The sequence below is a fragment of the Ranitomeya imitator genome, chromosome 1 (genome assembly GCF_032444005.1).
Source record: "Ranitomeya imitator isolate aRanImi1 chromosome 1, aRanImi1.pri, whole genome shotgun sequence".
In the NCBI taxonomy this organism is placed as follows: Eukaryota; Metazoa; Chordata; class Amphibia; order Anura; family Dendrobatidae; genus Ranitomeya; species Ranitomeya imitator.
Window position 1 is genome coordinate 161106491 of NC_091282.1, and position 20317 is coordinate 161126807.

The following is a 20317-nucleotide window of genomic DNA, read 5'->3' on the forward strand; positions in this document are numbered from 1 at the left end:
ACTACCCGGATATTAACTGGGAAACAGAAACCTGTGAAACCCATAAAGGCAACAGGTTTCTGCTAATAACCAAGAAAAATTATCTTTCACAATTGGTGCAGAATCCAACCAGAGGAGCAGCACTTTTAGACCTAATACTATCTAATAGACCTGACAGAATAACAAATCTGCAGGTGGTTGGGCATTTAGGAAATAGCGACCACAATATTGTGCAGTTTCACCTGTCTTTCACTAGGGGGACTTGTCAGGGAGTCACAAAAACATTGAACTTTAGGAAGGCAAAGTTTGAACAGCTTAGAGATGCCCTTAATCTGGTAGACTGGGACAATATCCTCAGAAATGAGAATACAGATAATAAATGGGAAATGTTTAAGAACATCCTAAATAGGCAGTGTAAGCGGTTTATACCTTGTGGGAATAAAAGGACTAGAAATAGGAAAAACCCAATGTGGCTAAACAAAGAAGTAAGACAGGCAATTAACAGTAAAAAGAAAGCATTTGCACTACTAAAGCAGGATGGCACCATTGAAGCTCTAAAAAACTATAGGGAGAAAAATACTTTATCTAAAAAACTAATTAAATCTGCCAAAAAGGAAACAGAGAAGCACATTGCTAAGGAGAGTAAAACTAATCCCAAACTGTTCTTCAACTATATCAATAGTAAAAGAATAAAAACTGAAAATGTAGGCCCCTTAAAAAATAGTGAGGAAAGAATGGTTGTAGATGACGAGGAAAAAGCGAACATATTAAACACCTTCTTCTCCACGGTATTCACGGTGGAAAATGAAATGCTAGGTGAAATCCCAAGAAACAATGAAAACCCTATATTAAGGGTCACCAATCTAACCCAAGAAGAGGTGCGAAACCGGCTAAATAAGATTAAAATAGATAAATCTCCGGGTCCGGATGGCATACACCCACGAGTACTAAGAGAACTAAGTAATGTAATAGATAAACCATTATTTCTTATTTTTAGGGACTCTATAGAGACAGGGTCTGTTCCGCAGGATTGGCGCATAGCAAATGTGGTGCCAATATTCAAAAAGGGAAATTATAGGCCAGTAAGTCTAACCTCTATTGTTGGTAAAATATTTGAAGGGTTTCTGAGGGATGTTATTCTGGATTATCTCAATGAGAATAACTGTTTAACTCCATATCAGCATGGGTTTATGAGAAATCGCTCCTGTCAAACCAATCTAATCAGTTTTTATGAAGAGGTAAGCTATAGACTGGACCACGGTGAGTCATTGGACGTGGTATATCTCGATTTTTCCAAAGCGTTTGATACCGTGCCGCACAAGAGGTTGGTACACAAAATGAGAATGCTTGGTCTGGGGGAAAATGTGTGTAAATGGGTTAGTAACTGGCTTAGTGATAGAAAGCAGAGGGTGGTTATAAATGGTATAGTCTCTAACTGGGTCGCTGTGACCAGTGGGGTACCGCAGGGGTCAGTATTGGGACCTGTTCTCTTCAACATATTCATTAATGATCTGGTAGAAGGTTTACACAGTAAAATATCGATATTTGCAGATGATACAAAACTATGTAAAGCAGTTAATACAAGAGAAGATAGTATTCTGCTACAGATGGATCTGGATAAGTTGGAAACTTGGGCTGAAAGGTGGCAGATGAGGTTTAACAATGATAAATGTAAGGTTATACACATGGGAAGAGGGAATCAATATCACCATTACACACTGAACGGGAAACCACTGGGTAAATCTGACAGGGAGAAGGACTTGGGGATCCTAGTTAATGATAAACTTACCTGGAGCAGCCAGTGCCAGGCAGCAGCTGCCAAGGCAAACAGGATCATGGGGTGCATTAAAAGAGGTCTGGATACACATGATGAGAGCATTATACTGCCTCTGTACAAATCCCTAGTTAGACCGCACATGGAGTACTGTGTCCAGTTTTGGGCACCGGTGCTCAGGAAGGATATAATGGAACTAGAGAGAGTACAAAGGAGGGCAACAAAATTAATAAAGGGGATGGGAGAACTACAATACCCAGATAGATTAGCGAAATTAGGATTATTTAGTCTAGAAAAAAGACGACTGAGGGGCGATCTAATAACCATGTATAAGTATATAAGGGGACAATACAAATATCTCGCTGAGGATCTGTTTATACCAAGGAAGGTGACGGGCACAAGGGGGCATTCTTTGCGTCTGGAGGAGAGAAGGTTTTTCCACCAACATAGAAGAGGATTCTTTACTGTTAGGGCAGTGAGAATCTGGAATTGCTTGCCTGAGGAGGTGGTGATGGCGAACTCAGTCGAGGGGTTCAAGAGAGGCCTGGATGTCTTCCTGGAGCAGAACAATATTGTATCATACAATTATTAGGTTCTGTAGAAGGACGTAGATCTGGGTATTTATTATGATGGAATATAGGCTGAACTGGATGGACAAATGTCTTTTTTCGGCCTTACTAACTATGTTACTATGTTACTATGTGTGGAAACCTACTGAAGCCATATTCCAGTCGGGACATGAACCACACTAAAAGGATCTTTAACTAGAGACTGACCAGGGCCCGAAGAACAGTAGAGTGTACCTTTGGGATTCTAGTCTCAAAATGACGCATTCTTGCAACAGCCATTAATCTAAAAATGGAGACAGTCGATGAGGTGGTCAAAGCCTGTGCGGTTCTCCACAATTACATTATGGCTAAGGAGCGACCCAACATTGAACTGGATGAACCAGTTGCAAACCCATTGCCAGATTACCAGCATCACCCGCTGCGGTCAACTGTTGAAATTGGCCACATGCGGAACCAATTTGCTGCCTTTTTTTATTCTGATATTGGACGTGTGGCATGGCTGGACAATATTGTGAAAAATGTCCTGTTGGGTTTGGGTCTGTACCAGTTATGTTTTAAATATTACTAATATTTGTTGTTAATAAACTACGTGTTTTGTTATCTTGACCTTGTCTCCTATGTATTTCCTCTACAAACCACTTAGTTTGTTAGTGGTAAGGTTGTTGACATCATTGCGTCCTGATTCTGTTCTGCAGTATCAATTGGACGCAGACTGAAGAGACTATGACTGTTTACAAAACAGATCTATACTCATCAAGTCAGATGTCAGAAATAATGAATTCATGATGCACAAATAACAGCCTCATGAATTCACTATTTCTGACACATGTCCAGGTGAGTATAGATATGCCTTGTATGACCTCCATCGTCCCTTCACTTTGTGTGAAATAGATTACGTACACAGAAGAGAAAATGGAGGTTATACAAGGCAGTTCTCTACTCTCCAGGTCAGGTGTCATAACTAATGAGTTTTTGGACACATGACCTGTTGAGTATAGTTCTGCTTTGTATTACCACCATTTTCTCTTCAGTCTGCAACACAAAGTCAGAGTAAGCAGAAGGAAGAAATTATGGAGAAAATACAAGTATTATTTTTTTGGGCCACCTCATATTTCTATACCAAACACACACAAAACTGCAGTGTTGTACTTACTAACTACTGGAGCTATGAGGTGGCAAAAAAAAAATGTGCGGTGCAGTGTTTTATTCAGCGCACGGTGTGTGTTGCCGGCGGCGAAATACACAATTAACCAAACATTGTTGGGGGCAAAAAACATTATTATTTATTTTTAGACACAAAAAAAAATTAACTGCGCCTGCTTGGGGTAGAGTGCCGGCCGGGAATGGGGGGTATGTAGCTGTGAAGCTTGACTAACTGTGGACAACGCTGGGGTGGCAGGAGAAGGGGCAATTAAATTACTGGGGTCTGGCAGTTCGGGGATGGGGCTTGATGCATGAGAGGGCAGAGACACACTGGAAGGGTGAGACAAACCAGACATTACTGACACATTGGGAGGTGAGGGGGGAGGGATAGCAATAGTCCTCTGTTTCTTCTTTCCTTTCCCTTTTAGGGATTGGCGCTGTGGAGTGGGGAGCCACGTTGGGCTCATTTCTAGCAGCCTGGCTGTGGTGGCCGACCTGTCAGGGTCCGTGTGCCGCTGCATGGTTCTGGTGGTGGGGAAGGCCATGCCAGGGTCCGTGTGCCGCTACTGCTGCATGGTTGTGGTGGTGGGAAAGGCCATGCCAGGGTCTGGCTGCTGCTGCTGCATAGTTGTGGTGGTGGGGAAGGCCATGCCAGGGTCTTGTTGCTGCTGGTGGTGGCAGTGGAGGAGGTCCAAGCAGGAGCAGCAGTTGTCATGGTGGTGGCGGTGGGCTGTCCAACAGCACTCGGCATGGTGGTGGTGCTGTAGTGGTGTTCGGCAGTGCTTGGAATGGAGGTGGCCATGCAGTGGTATGCAGCAGAGCTCGGCATTGAGGTCAAGCGTGACAGTGTTGGCACAGGTGGATATGCCACCATTGTCTGCTGAAAATACCGACTCTGCTGCATAGCCTGCACATAAGCAGCATTGCAGGCCTGCATGACACTAAGCTGGAGATCAGGGGTAAGGTGTTCCGACATACCCTGTTCAATTTGATAAAAAAAATGATGTGCTGGCCTCTGGAGGTCGGCTTTCACTTGGTCAAGGTTTTTGGTGACCTCCTGGATACGTGTATTCATATGGCTAATGGCAGTATCCAGTCGGTCACCCATCGCCTTGAGTCCATCATGAAAGACAGAGCTCAAGTGCACAAACTCGGGCATGAGTGACCTGTCCGAGGCCCTCTGCCGCTGCCGGGAAGAGCCAAAAAAAAAAGAGGCAGAGGACTGGGACAGGGGAACGCCTGATGGACCAGCTTCCTGGTCTCCAGTCTGTGTGGCAGGCCCACTTGCTGCAGCACTGCTGGAAGGCTGGGACGGGTCCGTGGCTGTTTGATGAAGGACCACTCCAGAACCAGGGTCAAGAGTGCTGCTCCATGCGCTGTGAAAAAAGAAGAAAAAAAACACATTACTACCAAACATTTGCAAAAGTTAAGCACCAACTCCTGTGGTATAGAAACATACAGATTAAGGCAATACAACACAACCTAATGCACATAAAAAATACTTATGTTCTCTGGGCAAGTACCGGTCTCAAAAATGCCAGAATGCGGTGGTATTTATATTGTCTGATCCTTGCTCCAGAACCACTAGGAGCCCGGCTCTCTTGGCGAAGGTCCTTGTTGAAGCGATCCTTCATCGAACACCAACGTGTTTTGACTTTGAGCACTGTTGAAAAAACAAAAAAAGAATGGTTAGTCAATGGACTTTTGGCCGTGATCACACAACTGTGTGTGATGAGAGAAACTTCTGAGAGTTGTGTGATCACGGCCAAGGTCTCTGCTGCATCACACTACATTGCAATACTTACAAAATGCATTTCGGACCCGAGTCGGGGCGTTGTCCCAGCCATCCCACATCGCTTTGGCCACCTATTCCATAGCCGCCGGATCGTCACGTTGTTCGAGTGCTGCGGAACCCTGGTGTCCCACACGGGACTCGGGACTCAGTCATGGATCAGGGAGATTAGGAGGTAATTTTCAATGAGGTCCTCATCCCGTTCTGGAACCTAAAAAATAAATAAAGACATTAATGTTGGAGAGATTATCATAAGGAAAAGAAAGAAAACCGAGACAGAAAACTGGCACGAATATTGAAAGTCAAGAAACAAAAGGAGTTAAGAAGAAAAAGAAAGAGGAAAGTAAAGAAATGAACATCCAAGAGTAAAGTGAGGACACAATAAACAGTCAGCCACGTATACGTACATGCTGCCGCCTTGCCACCCGACTGTGACCCCGCTGCTCCTGCTCAGCCTCTGCCGCAGTGGAAGAAGTGCTCTAAAAAAAGGAAAAAAAAAATTGGCATATGTGTAGATGTTAACAAACGCAAGCAAACGCATGTGCTTGCGAACGCATGCGTTCACATAGACAGCAATGCATTTTTTTGCCACATTCCTTCCGCTAACAACCAGATATGTTTCTAGGCGGCAAATTGACGCCTCTAAAATTACTCCATGTAGCATTTACCGCACCAAACCGCAGACGACGAAACTACGCATGCGTCGTCAAACGCTGCAAAACGCAACTGATCGCAGACACATGCGTCCATAATGTTAAATATAGGAATACACGACGCATGCGGAAAATTGCAGAAGAAACATTGCGTACACAACCGCAAATGTGAAACCAGCCTAACTTAGTACCAAACCCTTTTCTTCTTTTAACCTGCACTGTAAGACACAGCTATTACACAGCGCACAATCTTAAAAATGTGCCACTGCTATCTCAGCACAGGAATTTAAAAAAAAAAAAAAATACATCCAATTGTGAAACTTATTATTCCAAGATTTAAAATGTAGCTCCCAAATAACTACACAACTTCTTACCACCCTCCTGTGTTTCTAAAAGTTATTTGTACAAGACCCTTTCATTTTTTACCTTTTTAGTGCCTCAATGTAGATGCCTGAGAAAACAATGTTTGGGTGAGCAGTGAAAGGGTTACATTTTGTAATTTGTACAAATAGCTTTTATAAAGGACAGTGTGGGCAGATGATGTGTGCTGACACCTGGTCTTACTCTGATGGAAATGTTACTGACATAAGGAGGTTGAAAGAAAAAGGCCAAATATATCCACAAAGTGTGCACATGATGGGCTCAGAGTTAGTTTTAATCATCATTGCATTTTTCATAGCATTTCTCCAGAAAAAAATGCAGTGTTTGACAGTCCCAGCAAAGTGAATGAGATTTCTGAAGTCTAGTATCGTATATATTCTGCTTATATTTCCCTTTACAGTTTTCACATCTGCAGCATTTTTTCATTTTAACGAATGAAGAAAAATCAAAAAGCTAATTTTTTATGCAGCAATTGTCCTGCCAAGGGACACGTTTTTTGATGCAGAAATGCAAAGCCTTATATGGACTGACAGCCAGTAATAAACATCCGCCAATCGCTAAATATTTACTAACTGGCTGTTGTTTCATAGGCTGTTCACACAGGCAGACTACACTAATGGATGCAAACAGGACGATCAATGATATAGATCGCTCAGCATACATAGGCTGTGTGATGCAGTGACCCCTGTAACAGGTAGGGGGCGCTGCATGATCTCCCCAGTATGCGCACGGAGGCGTATTGAGGCCGTGAGAGTGCGTGGCAATTGTGTGCATGGATGTGATAGTGAGACTGTGTCTGGCATTGTGGTTAATGGGAGGTATGTGTCACAGGGATGGATGCTCCCTGCGATGCAACCCGGAGTATCTTGTCTTTAGAGCACGTGAGCACTGAAGATGTCATTTAGTGTCTGGCTACCCACATACCTCACTCTGAGTGGGGGTGCTCACTGTATCTTTTTCCCTGAAGGAGTTTGAGGACCTGCAGTGATGTTATGATCATGTGACCAGTGCATGTGATGTTACCTCACCTGTGGGTGTGGTTACAGGCTACCTAAAGGAGGTGTGTTAGCACATGGTAGAGAGGGTCGGTGAGTCTGTCAGGATGGACAGACTTCCATGTGTCCAGGCAGGACACTAGAGAGCAGTCCTGTATGCTCTCTGAGTGTGAACCTGAATGGTCTACATGCAAGGTCCTGGCAGATACCTCGGTGTTGGGTGTGCTAAGCCCTGAAGAGCACGTGGTGGGACTTTGCTTCTGGTAACCTGGGTATTGGACGGACCCAGCTGGCGTTGGACATCCTGCATTGTACCCGGACAGGCCACCTGTGTGATCCCGAGTAACCTGGGTGTTGGGAAGTCCTGGGAGGAGGACTGGATCCCTGAAGACCACAAGGTGAGGACAGGGATCTGCACAGCCAGAAACAGGTCCCGTGTGGTACTGCCAGTGGAAAACCTGCAGCACTGACGAGCAGGTAATACCAGACTGTGTGTTTGGCTCCAGAGCGAGCCGGAATATTGGACTCGACAAAGAGTGTATGGTCACCGTCCTGGTGGAACAGAGTGACGCTGTGAACATTGTTACTTTGATTTGCTGTGTTTTCTGCCACTGGGGTTTATGGAGTAATAAACCCAGTTGAGTTTTGAGGAGAAAACGTATTGCTGTGTCTTTTGTCGCTGCCAAGCGAGTATTCCCCAACCCGCAAGTACGCGCAATCTTACAGCTGCCATTGTTTTTGGAAACATGAGTCCTGTTTACACAGGTCGATGAGCTGCCGAGAATGTTGATTTTTAAGCAACCTAAAAAAACAATTCACTTGATGAACAAGCGTCGTTTTTCTCATTCGTCTGATGATCAGCAGCCTGTACATAGTTTGAGATTATCATGAAACGAGCATTCCTACAAGCCCTCATTCTCGATAATCTTGCAGTGTAAATGCATCTTTCGAGTGTGCAGCTTCATGTGCTCACATCTATCTCAGACGGGTGCAGGAGCTGCCTTAATTGGTAAAGTTACATTTAAACTGAAAGATTATTTTGAATAAGCGTTCCTAGGAAGTCTCTTTACACCGTAACCTTACAGTGTAAACAGGCTGTCGATCACCTGATTAACGAGCAAAATGCTCGATCATCAGGTAAAATGATTTTTAAAGGGGTTGTCTGAAGCCATTTTATATTTTTTACTTTGAGACTAAGAATTTACAGGCAGATAGTGGCTAACTACCTGCCTGTTCTATCCAATGCTGGCTCAGAACGGTCACAGACTGCTCCTGGCGGTGATTCTTTTGCTTCATGTCAGCAGAGCAGCTCATTCACTTCCGATCTGCTCTGTTGACAGGATGTGACTGCCGACGTCATGCTGATTGACAGCCATCTATCAATCATCATTACATGGCTGTGTCAGCAAAGCTGAAGAGGGAGAGCTTCTTTGCTGACATGAAGCAGTAGAATCGCCATCAGGAGCAGTCTATGACCGTTCTGAGCTGGCGCCGGGTAGAACAGGCAGGCAGTTAGCAACAACCTGCCTGTAAGTTCTTAAGCCCATAGTTAGAAAATAAAATTATCCCAGATAATCCCTTTAGGTTTAGTAAGAATAGTGGCAGTTTATGTATACTGTCCAGATCATTCAGTGCACATCGTTAAGTGCGGTCTGCCTGTGTGAACAGGCTACTATACGATCACTGATCAGTCAGAATCTGGCCAGAAATTTACATATCACATACTTGTGGTTACATAACCTCTCGGTCTTGCAGCCAACACTGGAGGATCTTCACAGCCAGTGCTCCACACTATGTAAGGATTCACAAGTCAACAGTCACATAGAGTGGCTGCAGACCTTTGTGATGAGCCCAGGCAACCCCTTTATGGTGCATTTACATTGGTTGACAGGCTGTTAAAGGGTTTTCCTCCCCAGAGCAAAATTTCGGCAAGCAGTGCATCTTACTATATACCTAAGTGTGAAAAAAGAGGGAGAAAAAAAACGACCACACAACGTCATGATAACAACAAATGATTCAATGGAAACGGGTAGTAACAAAACGATGATGAAAGTTATCCGCTAAAAATACACATAGACAATACACGGAAAAAATAACCTTATGGAAGAAGGACCAGTTGAGGTAGGTACCGTGTAGTATACGTTATTATAAACAAATAAAATGCATAACCAAAGAAAAACAGTTATAATATCTATGATAATAAGTAAAGTGCAAATACAGTAAGTCAGTGCCTTATACAGCAATTAAGCAAAAAACATGCATTACATGTACATAATAATACTACATACCTAAGTGTGTAAATAATAGGAGTACACAAGGAGCATATAGGTAGTAAAATAGTAATAGTATTTATTGAATAATCATTAAAAAAGTGCAATCAATATACATAATATGTATGCTTTATCAATAAAGCTACTTCACCTGTGGGCGAAACGCGCGTCGGGGGTCTTTGCCTGTGGATCCTGTCCGGTGTGCCCTGTCCTGGTGCCGTATTGGTAAGAGCTGATTTTCATTTACTTGTCATCTCACGCCGGTTGGCATTTCATATGGATAAACGTGACATGGTTCTTTATGCAGCAAATCTTTTTCACCCTTTGGGTTGCATGTCGGCTCCATAGATGGTGCACACCGGGGGATACCCACTCACTACTTTCATCCTTGAGTACTGTCTTTTAGTACATATTATGTATATTGATTGCACTTTTTTAACAATTATTCAATAAATACTATTACTATTTTACTGCCTATATGCTCCTTGTGTACTCCTATTTATGGCTATTGTGGAGTTGGTTCTCTTTTTTGGTGAGGGGCTGTGTGGCACTACTTAGTGCTTGATCTCCCCCTCGGTATCTAGTATGTTGCCTGGTTCTGGTATCATACCTAAGTGTGTAGTATATATAATGTTTGAATTCAGCTCTCCTAGCCATTTCAAGAGGTTGTGTCACTTATTTGGATGTATGTGATTTACAATAAATTGTGGTCACGTTCTGACCAGATTGTCATCTGCCTCTCTCATTAGAACTTTGATAAAAGTGAATAAGAGTCTATTAGGCAGATAATTGCAACTATGGAAATCACACACTTGCAGTTACGTGGCAACTGCTCACACCAGCTAGCTCAGCCAGATCCTAACATTATACAGGTCCTTCTCAAAAAATTAGCATATAGTGTTAAATTTCATTATTTACCATAATGTAATGATTACAATTAAACTTTCATATATTATAGATTCATTATCCACCAACTGAAATTTGTCAGGTCTTTTATTGTTTTAATACTGATGATTTTGGCATACAACTCCTGATAACCCAAAAAACCTGTCTCAAAAAATTAGCATATCAAGAAAAGGTTCTCTAAACGACCTATTACCCTAATCTTCTGAATCAACTAATTAACTCTAAACACATGTAAAAGATACCTGAGGCTTTTATAAACTCCCTGCCTGGTTCATTACTCAAAACCCCCATCATGGGTAAGACTAGCGACCTGACAGATGTCAAGAAGGCCATCATTGACACCCTCAAGCAAGAGGGTAAGACCCAGAAAGAAATTTCTCAACAAATAGGCTGTTCCCAGAGTGCTGTATCAAGGCACCTCAATGGTAAGTCTGTTGGAAGGAAACAATGTGGCAGAAAACGCTGTACAACGAGAAGAGGAGACCGGACCCTGAGGAAGATTGTGGAGAAGGACCGATTCCAGGCTTGGAGAGCCACCGTGCACAGGCGTGTGCAGGAAATGGGCTACAGGTGCCGCATTCCCCAGGTAAAGCCACTTTTGAGCTACAGAGAAGCAGCACTGGACTGTTGCTAAGTGGTCCCAAGTACTTTTTTCTGATGAAAGCAAATTTTGCATGTCATTCGGAAATCAAGGTGCCAGAGTCTGGAGGAAGACTGGGGAGAAGGAAATGCCAAAATGCCTGAAGTCCAGTGTCAAGTACCCACAGTCAGTGATGGTGTGGGGTGCCATGTCAGCTGCTGGTGTTGGTCCACTGTGTTTCATCAAGGGCAGGGTCAATGCAGCTAGCTATCAGGAGATTTTGGAGCACTTCATGCTTCCATCGGCTGAAATGCTTTATGGAGATGAAGATTTCATTTTTCAGCACGACCTGGCACCTGCTCACAGTGCCAAAACCACTGGTAAATGGTTTACTGACCATGGTATTACTGTGCTCAATTGGCCTGCCAACTCTCCTGACCTGAACCCCATAGAGAATCTGTGGGATATTGTGAAGAGAAAGTTGAGAGACGCAAGACCCAACACTCTGGATGAGCTTAAGGCCGCTATTGAAGCATCCTGGGCCTCCATAACATCTCAGCAGTGTCACAGGCTGATTGCCTCCATGCCACGCCGCATTGAAGCAGTCATTTCTGCCAAAGGATTCCCGACCAAGTATTGAGTGCATAACTGAACATTATTATTTGATGGTTTTTTTGTTTGTTATTAAAAAACACTTTTATTTGATTGGATGGGTGAAATATGCTAATTTTTTGAGACAGGTTTTTTGGGTTATCAGGAGTTGTATGCCAAAATCATCAGTATTAAAACAATAAAAGACGTGACAAATTTCAGTTGGTGGATAATGAATCTATAATATATGAAAGTTTAATTGTAATCATTACATTATGGTAAATAATGAAATTTAACACTATATGCTAATTTTTTGAGAAGGACCTGTATATACTACACACTGTTAGCTATTCAGTAGGCTGCACTGTTTGCCAAAAGTTTACTCTGTGGTGGAAAAACCCTTTTATCGGCCACATCTAACTCCAGTCCAAGATATAGTTGTTGAAGTCAGATATCTGTTAACGCTGACAGCTTAGTCTGCAATGCTTACTGATAGGGCTAAAAAAAAAAAATCGGATTGCATTCAGATCAATGTTATGCTCATCTGGGTGTTGTGTTTTCATCTGCTTTTTTTTTTTTTTATCTCCGATCAGATCACACGCACCCACATAAAACATCGCAGTGTGATTCCTGTGGAGGCCGGCAACAGAGGAGATGGAGAAATTAATTTCTCCAACTCCTCTGTCAGACTACGGGAGGTTGTCTGACAGTGATAATCTTTTGATGATAAAAAAAACTCATAGTATTAAGACCAGAACACACAGCCTAATAAGTAACACACCACTTGAATCAGTGTCTCAGACCCTACCTCATGCTTCCCTCAGATTACATTTCAAATGCCTGCTGACAAATTCCTTTTAACATTTTCCTCTAAGATAACTCCAAGGTTTTATTGCTTCCAAGCCAGCCAATCCCATAACATGAGATCTATTTATCCCCTGGAACAGCAATGGGAAAAGCTATCAGGGGGCAAAAGCAGACCAATATAGTCTCCAGCTATAGTCCCCAGCTGGATCTTCTAACTATATATATTTTTTTTAAATGCCGGAGCGTTTAATCGAAAAATGTACCTGGCCCATGGTTTGGGCAGCATGAATCCTCCGACTGATTCCCTTTTAAAGCTGAAATCTGATTATCCACTATGTCAACTTTTCATTTTCACCATTTACGGAGCCTCGCTGGGACCAAAAGACAAACTGACGTGTTTCGAAGGGTAAACGCCCTTCTTCCTCAGCATATTATTGACTTTATACTTTTCTGTTTTGGACAACAGATACCAAAATCCCAGCTCATCGGGCCGTATTGGTAGCTCGCTGTGAAGTAATGGCCGCCATGCTTACCGGAAATTACATGGAAGCAAACTGCATCCTTATTCCAGTGAAGGGGATATCAAAAGACACTTTCCTTGCTTTCCTGGAATATATCTATACAGATACCTGCTGCCCTGGTAAGACATACATTGAGACACTACAAGTGCCTGAAATGTTATGTGTAATCTAATTATTTAGTTATAATATCTTCACAGTAGATCATTCATCTTCGGCTGCTCCACAATTATTCTTGGAAATTCATCCCCATCATTAGAGAGTCATATTGTAACTGTGTGCTGCTCCTCTTCTAGTGAAGGAGATTACATATCAAAGGAACAGCAAATTACTATTTTCGAGATATTCATTAGAGGAGCGTTGGAAGTAGGGAAATAAAGAAATAGCAGCCATACTTACCAATATACAGTATGTCAGAGTACATATACAGCAGAATAGCAAGTTTATAGCCCCTTAGGCTACTTTCACACATCAAGTTTTTTCATTCCGTCTGATTACGGCTCTTTTGTGAAAAAAAGGAACCGGCGAAAATAAAAAACGGAACCGGTTTTTCCCCTTTGACTTGTATAAGCGCCTGATTGCGCCGCATGGCCCAGCGTTCCTTCCGTTTTTTTTCCAGATCCGGCGAAAATTTTGATTCCAGCGTCTGGAAAAAAGTCTACTGTAGCGTTTTTTGTCTGCGACGAAAAAGCCGGAAGGGCCGGATCCAGCTCTTCCGGCTTTTCGCTACAAAGCATGTCTATGGATGCCGGAATGCGCTGGATTCGGAAAAACGCAGATCCGGTGGCCTGATCCAGTTTTTTAATCTGAGCATGCTCAGAACCTATAGGGCTGCCCCCAGGACACATATATAAAACAATGCCATTGAGGCCCTCACTCATTTCCAGCCATACTGCAAGAGAGCCAACACCCTGCCACACCCTGCCTTCCAGCAAGAGCCTAGCCTGCCTGCCTTCTATCAAGAGCCTAGCCTGCCTGCCTTCCATCAAGAGCCTAGCATGCCTGCCTTCCATTAAGAGCCTAGCCTGCCTGCCTTCCATCAAGAGCCTAGCCTGCCTGCCTTCCATCAAGAGCCTAGCCTGCCTGCCTTCCAGCAAGAGCCTAGCCTGCCTGCCTTCCAGCAAGAGCCTAGCCTGCCTGCCTTCCAGCAAGAGCCTAGCCTGCCTGCCTTCCTGCAAGAGCCTAGACTGCCTGCCTTCCAGCAAGAGCCAGCCTAGCCTGCCAGCAAGAGCCTGCCTGCCTGCCATCAGCCATGTCTTTTTCTGGGAGTCCTCCCTCTTGTCGGCAGCGCACTGAGGTGAATATATGTTTTTTATATAATTTCTCGCTCTCTCTCTAGCTCTCTCTCTCTGTCTAGCTCTCTCTGTCTAGCTCTCTCTGTCTAGCTCTCTCTCTCTGTCTAGTTCTCTCTCTCTCTGTCTAGCTCTCTCTGTCTAGCTCTCTCTCTGTCTCTCTCTCTCTCTGTCTATCTCTCTCTCTCTGTCTAGCTCTCTCTCTCTATATATCCAACTTATTAAACCTGACAGGGCACACCTGTGAAGTGAAAACCATTCCCGGTGACTATCTCTTGAAGCTCATCAAGAGAATGCCAAGAGTGTGAAAAGCAGTCATCAAAGCAAAAGGTGGCTACTTTGAAGAGCCTAGAATATAAGATATATTTTCAGTTGTTTCACACTTTTTCGTTAAGTATATAATTTCACATGTGTCAATTCATAGTTTTGATGTCTTCAGTGTGAATGTACGATTTTCATAGTCATGAAAATTCAGAAAAATCTTTAAATGAGAAGGTGTGTCCAAACTTTTGGTCTGTACTGTATATATTAATGTTAATTTTTGTAGGAAGCTGCTGCTGCAGCAGAAGAGGTGCTTCCGGAAGAAGACCGAAGGGGTGGAGAAAGACCTAGAGCGGGATCACAATGGGTATGTTTCTTTCATGCATTGTGGAACCACAAACCACACACTACACCCAACACATTAAAACAAAAAATTACAGAAAGAACAATGCACCCAATACATAGAAACAGATCATTGGACACATCGCACAACATTAACAGAATGATCATTCTAGATATCAAAATGTACAGAACACATAAAAATGCTAACTACAAGCACATCATTTTTATGTTTTTCTTTTATAGTTCGGATTCTGGTGCTCCATCAAGAGGTCCTCCAAGTGGCTCCCAGGGTCGTCGGCGTGAGAGTCGTGGCGGCCGTCATCGTGTAAGCAGCTTTTTTTTTTGGTTTTTGTATTTTCTTTATGTTGTTTTGAATCTAATTTTATTTTTGTCCTTTTTTATAACAGGCTTCACAGCGTGCTCCTAATTCGGACGGTGAGGAGGTCGGCCTCAATATTGACCTCCTCATTGATCTTATCCGAGACAGGGAGCCAGGGGCGGATTATCAGAGGGTCAATATGGGCGGTAGCCCAGGGCCCAGTGGTCTGGGTGGGCCCTGGGCTACCGCACAGATTGACCCTCTGATAATCATCTGTGAATGCCGGCGGCCGCCGGCATTTATGTGCCCCCGCCGTACCCGGTGGGCAGAGAGAGGGGGCCCGCATCGGGCCCCTTCTCATCTGCTCACCGGGCCCCTTCCGGCGCTGCGGCGGTTTCCTATTGACGTGCGGGCGTGCGCCCGCACGTCAATAGTTAACGACAGCCGCCAGCCAATTGGAGGCTGGCGGCTGATGTCGGCCGCTGGAGCGCGGACAGGTGAGGAGACTTTGTTTTTTTGTTTTTATAACGGTGGAAACACTGAGGGCAATGCTGGAGGACGCTGGGGCAGATTGCTGGAGGACACTGGGGCAGATTGCTGGAGGACGCTGGGGCAGATTGCTGGAGGATGCTGGGGCAGATTGCTGGAGGACGCTGGGGCAGATTGCTGGAGGACACTGGGGCAATGCTGGAGGACTCTGGGGCAGATTGCTGGAGGACACTGGGGCAGATTGCTGGAGGACGCTGGGGCAGATTGCTGGAGGACGCTGGGGCAGATTGCTGGAGGACACTGGGGCAGATTGCGGGAGGACACTGGGGCAATGCTGGAGGACGCTGGGGCAGATTGCTGGAGGACGCTGGGGCAGATTGCTGGAGGACGCTGGGGCAGATTGCTGGAGGACGCTGGGGCAGATTGCTAGAGGACGCTGGGGCAGATTGCTGGAGGACGCTGGGGCAGATTGCTGGAGGACGCTGGGGCAGATTGCTGGAGGACGCTGGGGCAGATTGCTGGAGGACGCTGGGGCAGATTGCTGGAGGACGCTGGGGCAGATTGCGGGAGGACGCTGGGGCAGATTGCTGGAGGACGCTGGAGCAGATTGCTGGAGGACGCTGGGGCAGATTGCTGGAGGACGCTGGGGCAGATTGCTGGAGGACGCTGGGGCAGATTGCTAGAGGACGCTGGGGCAGATTGCTGGAGGATGCTGGGGCAGATTGCTGGAGGACGCTGGGGCAGATTGCTGGAGGACGCTGGGGCAGATTGCTAGAGGACGCTGGGGCAGATTGCTGGAGGACGCTGGGGCAGATTGCTGGAGGACGCTGGGGCAGATTGCTGGAGGACGCTGGGGCAGATTGCGGGAGGACGCTGGGGCAGATTGCTGGAGGACGCTGGGGCAGATTGCTGGAGGACGCTGGGGCAGATTGCTGGAGGACGCTGGGGCAGATTGCTGGAGGACGCTGGGGCAGATTGCTGGAGGACGCTGGGGCAGATTGCTGGAGGACCCTGGGGCAGATTGCTAGAGGACACTGGGGCAGATTGCTGGAGGACACTGGGGCAGATTGCTAGAGGACACTGGGGCAGATTGCTGGAGGACACTGGGGCAATGCTAGAGGACACTGGGGCATATTGCTGGAGGACACTGGGACAATGCTAGAGGACACTGGGGCAGATTGCTGAAGGACGCTGAGGCAGATTGCTGGAGGACGCTGGGGCAGATTGCTGGAGGACGCTGGGGCAGATTGCTGGAGGACGCTGGGGCAGATTGCTGGAGGACACTGGGGCAGATTGCTGGAGGACACTGGGGCAGATTGCTGGAGGACACTGGGGCAGATTGCTGGAGACACTGGGGCAGATTGCTGGAGACACTGGGGGAAATGCTGGACATACTGGGGCAGATTGCTGGACACACTGGTGGTAATATTCTGGACACACTGTCTGGGGGCAATGCTGGACGCACTGGGGCAGATTGCTGGACGCACTGGGGTAGATTGCTGGACACACTGTCTGGGGGCAATATGCTGGACACACTGGGGCAATATGCTGGACATACTAGGGCAGATTGCTGGACACACTGGGGCAGATTGCTGGACACACTGTCTGGGGGCAATGCTGGACACACTGGGGGCAATATGCTGGAGACACTGGGGCAGATTGCTGGACACTGGGGCAATATGCTGGACATACTGAGGCAGATTGCTGGACACACTGGGGGCAGGACTGGAGGCATGGGCAGAATGTAGACACGGGGCATGATTGGAGACACGGGGCAGAATGAAAGACATGGGGCAGGATTGGATCATGGGGCAGGATGGATACGATGGAGACAGATGGGGCAGGATGTGGAGATCATATGGGGTAGAATGGATACTCATGAGGGCAGGATGCGAGAACATATGGCTGGAGCCAGGAATGAGACACACGGGGCCAGGATGGGGAATATTATTACCATAGGGGCTAATTAAGGGGTATTATTACTGCAGTGATGTATTTATTTTATTTTTTGAGTATACTGTTTTAAATGGGGGTCGGTCCTGTTACTGTGCAGAGTGACACTATATCGCCTTTTTTTCTTCATGTGGTGTAATGTAGAAGTTGTGAAAAATTAAGTAATGTGTTCTGCAAGCGGAGCTCGAGATAACTGTGTTATTTCCTGCAGAAACGAGTCCTGGCTGGAAGAAATGATGGCGGTCTGTGCTGGATGAAAGATGAAGGACTTCACCTAGAGACGTCACTGGTGAGTCAGTGTTACCTATACACTGACACTATACACTGTATACTATATACAGAGGTCCTGTGTACAATGTCACCAGTGATCTCTGTATTACCTCTACACAGACACTGCATACTAAGTACAGATCTCCTGTGAATACTGGCACTTATGGTGATAGTATTATGTTGTTGTTTTTTACTGATCAGTATTGTAGTATTCAGTCACTATGTGGTGGTAATATGTGGTCTGGACATGGTGTTGTGGTATTTGTCCCTTGTATGTGATATTTGGTCACCAAGTGGTGGTAATAGTGGTCTTGACATGGTGCGGTGGTATTTGTTCCTTGTATGTGATATTATTGGTCAAAATATACGGTACCTAAATTGTATTGCAGATTTTAACAAATATTTAATAGGTTACAGTAGAGTAGGGCCTGGCCATTTTTCTGGAATAATCTGGTTCGGGTATATCATGACCCCCGTCACATGACCCCTGTCACATGACCCCCGTCACATGACCCCCGTCACATCACCCCCGTCACATGACCCCCGTCACATGACCCCCGTCACATCACCCCCGTCACATGACCCCCGTCACATGACCGGGGGGGGGCCCACAGTGTCTGAACAGCCCGGGGCCCTGGCTACCCTTAATCCACCCCTGCAGGGAGCCACTGTGGAACATGGGTGACTGCCACCATGCTGATGTCATAGTGACCCGTAGACTCTGGGAGCAAGTATGCCAACAGCTAGTTGAGAACTGGGAGGACCTCGATGTTCAGGCCCAGAATCAAGAACGTAAGTATACCCAGTTCAGTTATGTTGATGCATTCTAAGTATTGTATCTTAACCAATTTGTGTTTCTCCTTTTTTACAGGTGAGAAGATTATGAAGCGGTGGCGGTCTATCAGGGATCGCTTCAAGAAGTAGTTCAACAAAGAGATGCGGGCCCCGAGTGGTTCTGGAGGACGCAGGAGCAGATACCAATATGCCCAAGCCATGTCGTTCCTCAGGTCAACGATGGTGACCCGAAGGTAAATATTACCCACCACATGTAATAAGCAATGTTTTACATGTCTAGCCCTCTTTTCTTGTTTCAGCAAGGGCCATGCAATATCAGTATATTATATATTTTTTCTTTGTTCCACAGCACTGTCGGGAGCACTCGGGAGCCTGCAGCTGCGTTGAACCCTTCTAGGACGATCCCTCAGGAGTCCGCCACTGAGGGACACTTCGACAGTCCCGGCCCTTCTGCACCTTCCCAGCCTTCCAACCCATCTGATCCCTCGGTACCATCCACCAGCGCTGGAGTATCCTGGCCGGTTCCATTGCATGAATCTGCTGGTGAGGATATAGCTTTTCCTGTACCCCACCCCTCTGCTGCTGCCACATCTAGTACACCTGTGTCTTTGGGGCGCCAGCGGCAAAGGGGTCAGGTACAGAGCTATGCGCCCGAGTTCTTGCACCTGAACGCATCCTTCCAGAACTAAACATAATAAGGTGCAAGTGCAAGGTTACTTAAGAAAAGACGCAACCACTAATAGATGCTCTAAGAATAAAGTGCATACAATGCTTGCTATTAATATGTTATAACAAGGTTAAAGCCATATGCACAATTACCTGTGGATGATGTAAAGACTGTCTCCTGGATGTGCCTGACCCCGACGCGCGTTTCGGCGTCAGCCTTCGTCAGGGGGTGGCGTCATCCAGAAGAAGGAAAGTATATATAGGAGAGAGCGCCCAATGAACGGCGGGAGCGAGTGTGGGGCAACGCGCGCGACCATTGGTTGTTACCATGGCACCATCCGCTGCCAGCCCACGTGTACCTCGATGCTGCGATCAGCTGACGCAGCCCCGAGGGACGTGGAGCCGGCAGGCGGAGGTGCCAGGAACCCAACGCCGGCTCCACGTCCCTCGGGGCTGCACAGGTAATTGTGCATGTGGCTTTAACCTTGTTACAACGCATTAATAGCAAGCATTGTATGCACTTTATTCTTAGAGCATCTATTAGTGGTTGAGTCTTTTCTTCAGTAACCTTGCACTTGCACCTTATTATGTTTACAGTGGACTTCCACTTACACACTTGCCGCACTTTTTCCTGTGGATATTTATTTATTTATTATTTATTTTCTTTATTATTGGTGTCATGTATTTATTTATTTATTCATTTGATCTAGTATCATGAGTCACCTTAGTATTCTGCAGTAATACGTTTCTGTCTCCTGGTACAGTGCCCCTCTTTATGGTATCTTTCTCCCCCTCCCCCACCAGTAGGTGTATCCCAATTTCAATAAACATATCATTATTCTATTTGGGCATGTATTCGGTCTTTTTTGTTCTCTTTCTTTGCTTATGAGTTCCCAAGATGTCCTTTATTTAGTCCATATTGGTACACGCAGTAACCATCATTTGGCAATTGTTTCTTATACATTTTACTTA

At 45.6% G+C, this 20317-nt stretch overlaps 1 protein-coding gene across 2 annotated transcripts in view; it reads left to right on the forward strand.

Annotated features, from left to right (window-relative positions):
* The window catches only part of RHOBTB3 (Rho related BTB domain containing 3), a 153436-nt gene that overhangs the window by 102256 nt on the left and 30863 nt on the right, over positions 1 to 20317 (forward strand). For both annotated transcript variants that reach the window (XM_069751976.1, XM_069751983.1), the window contains one exon: positions 12907 to 13080. In XM_069751976.1, coding sequence (XP_069608077.1) covers positions 12907 to 13080 — 174 coding nt within the window. The remainder of the gene's footprint in view (positions 1 to 12906; positions 13081 to 20317) is intronic.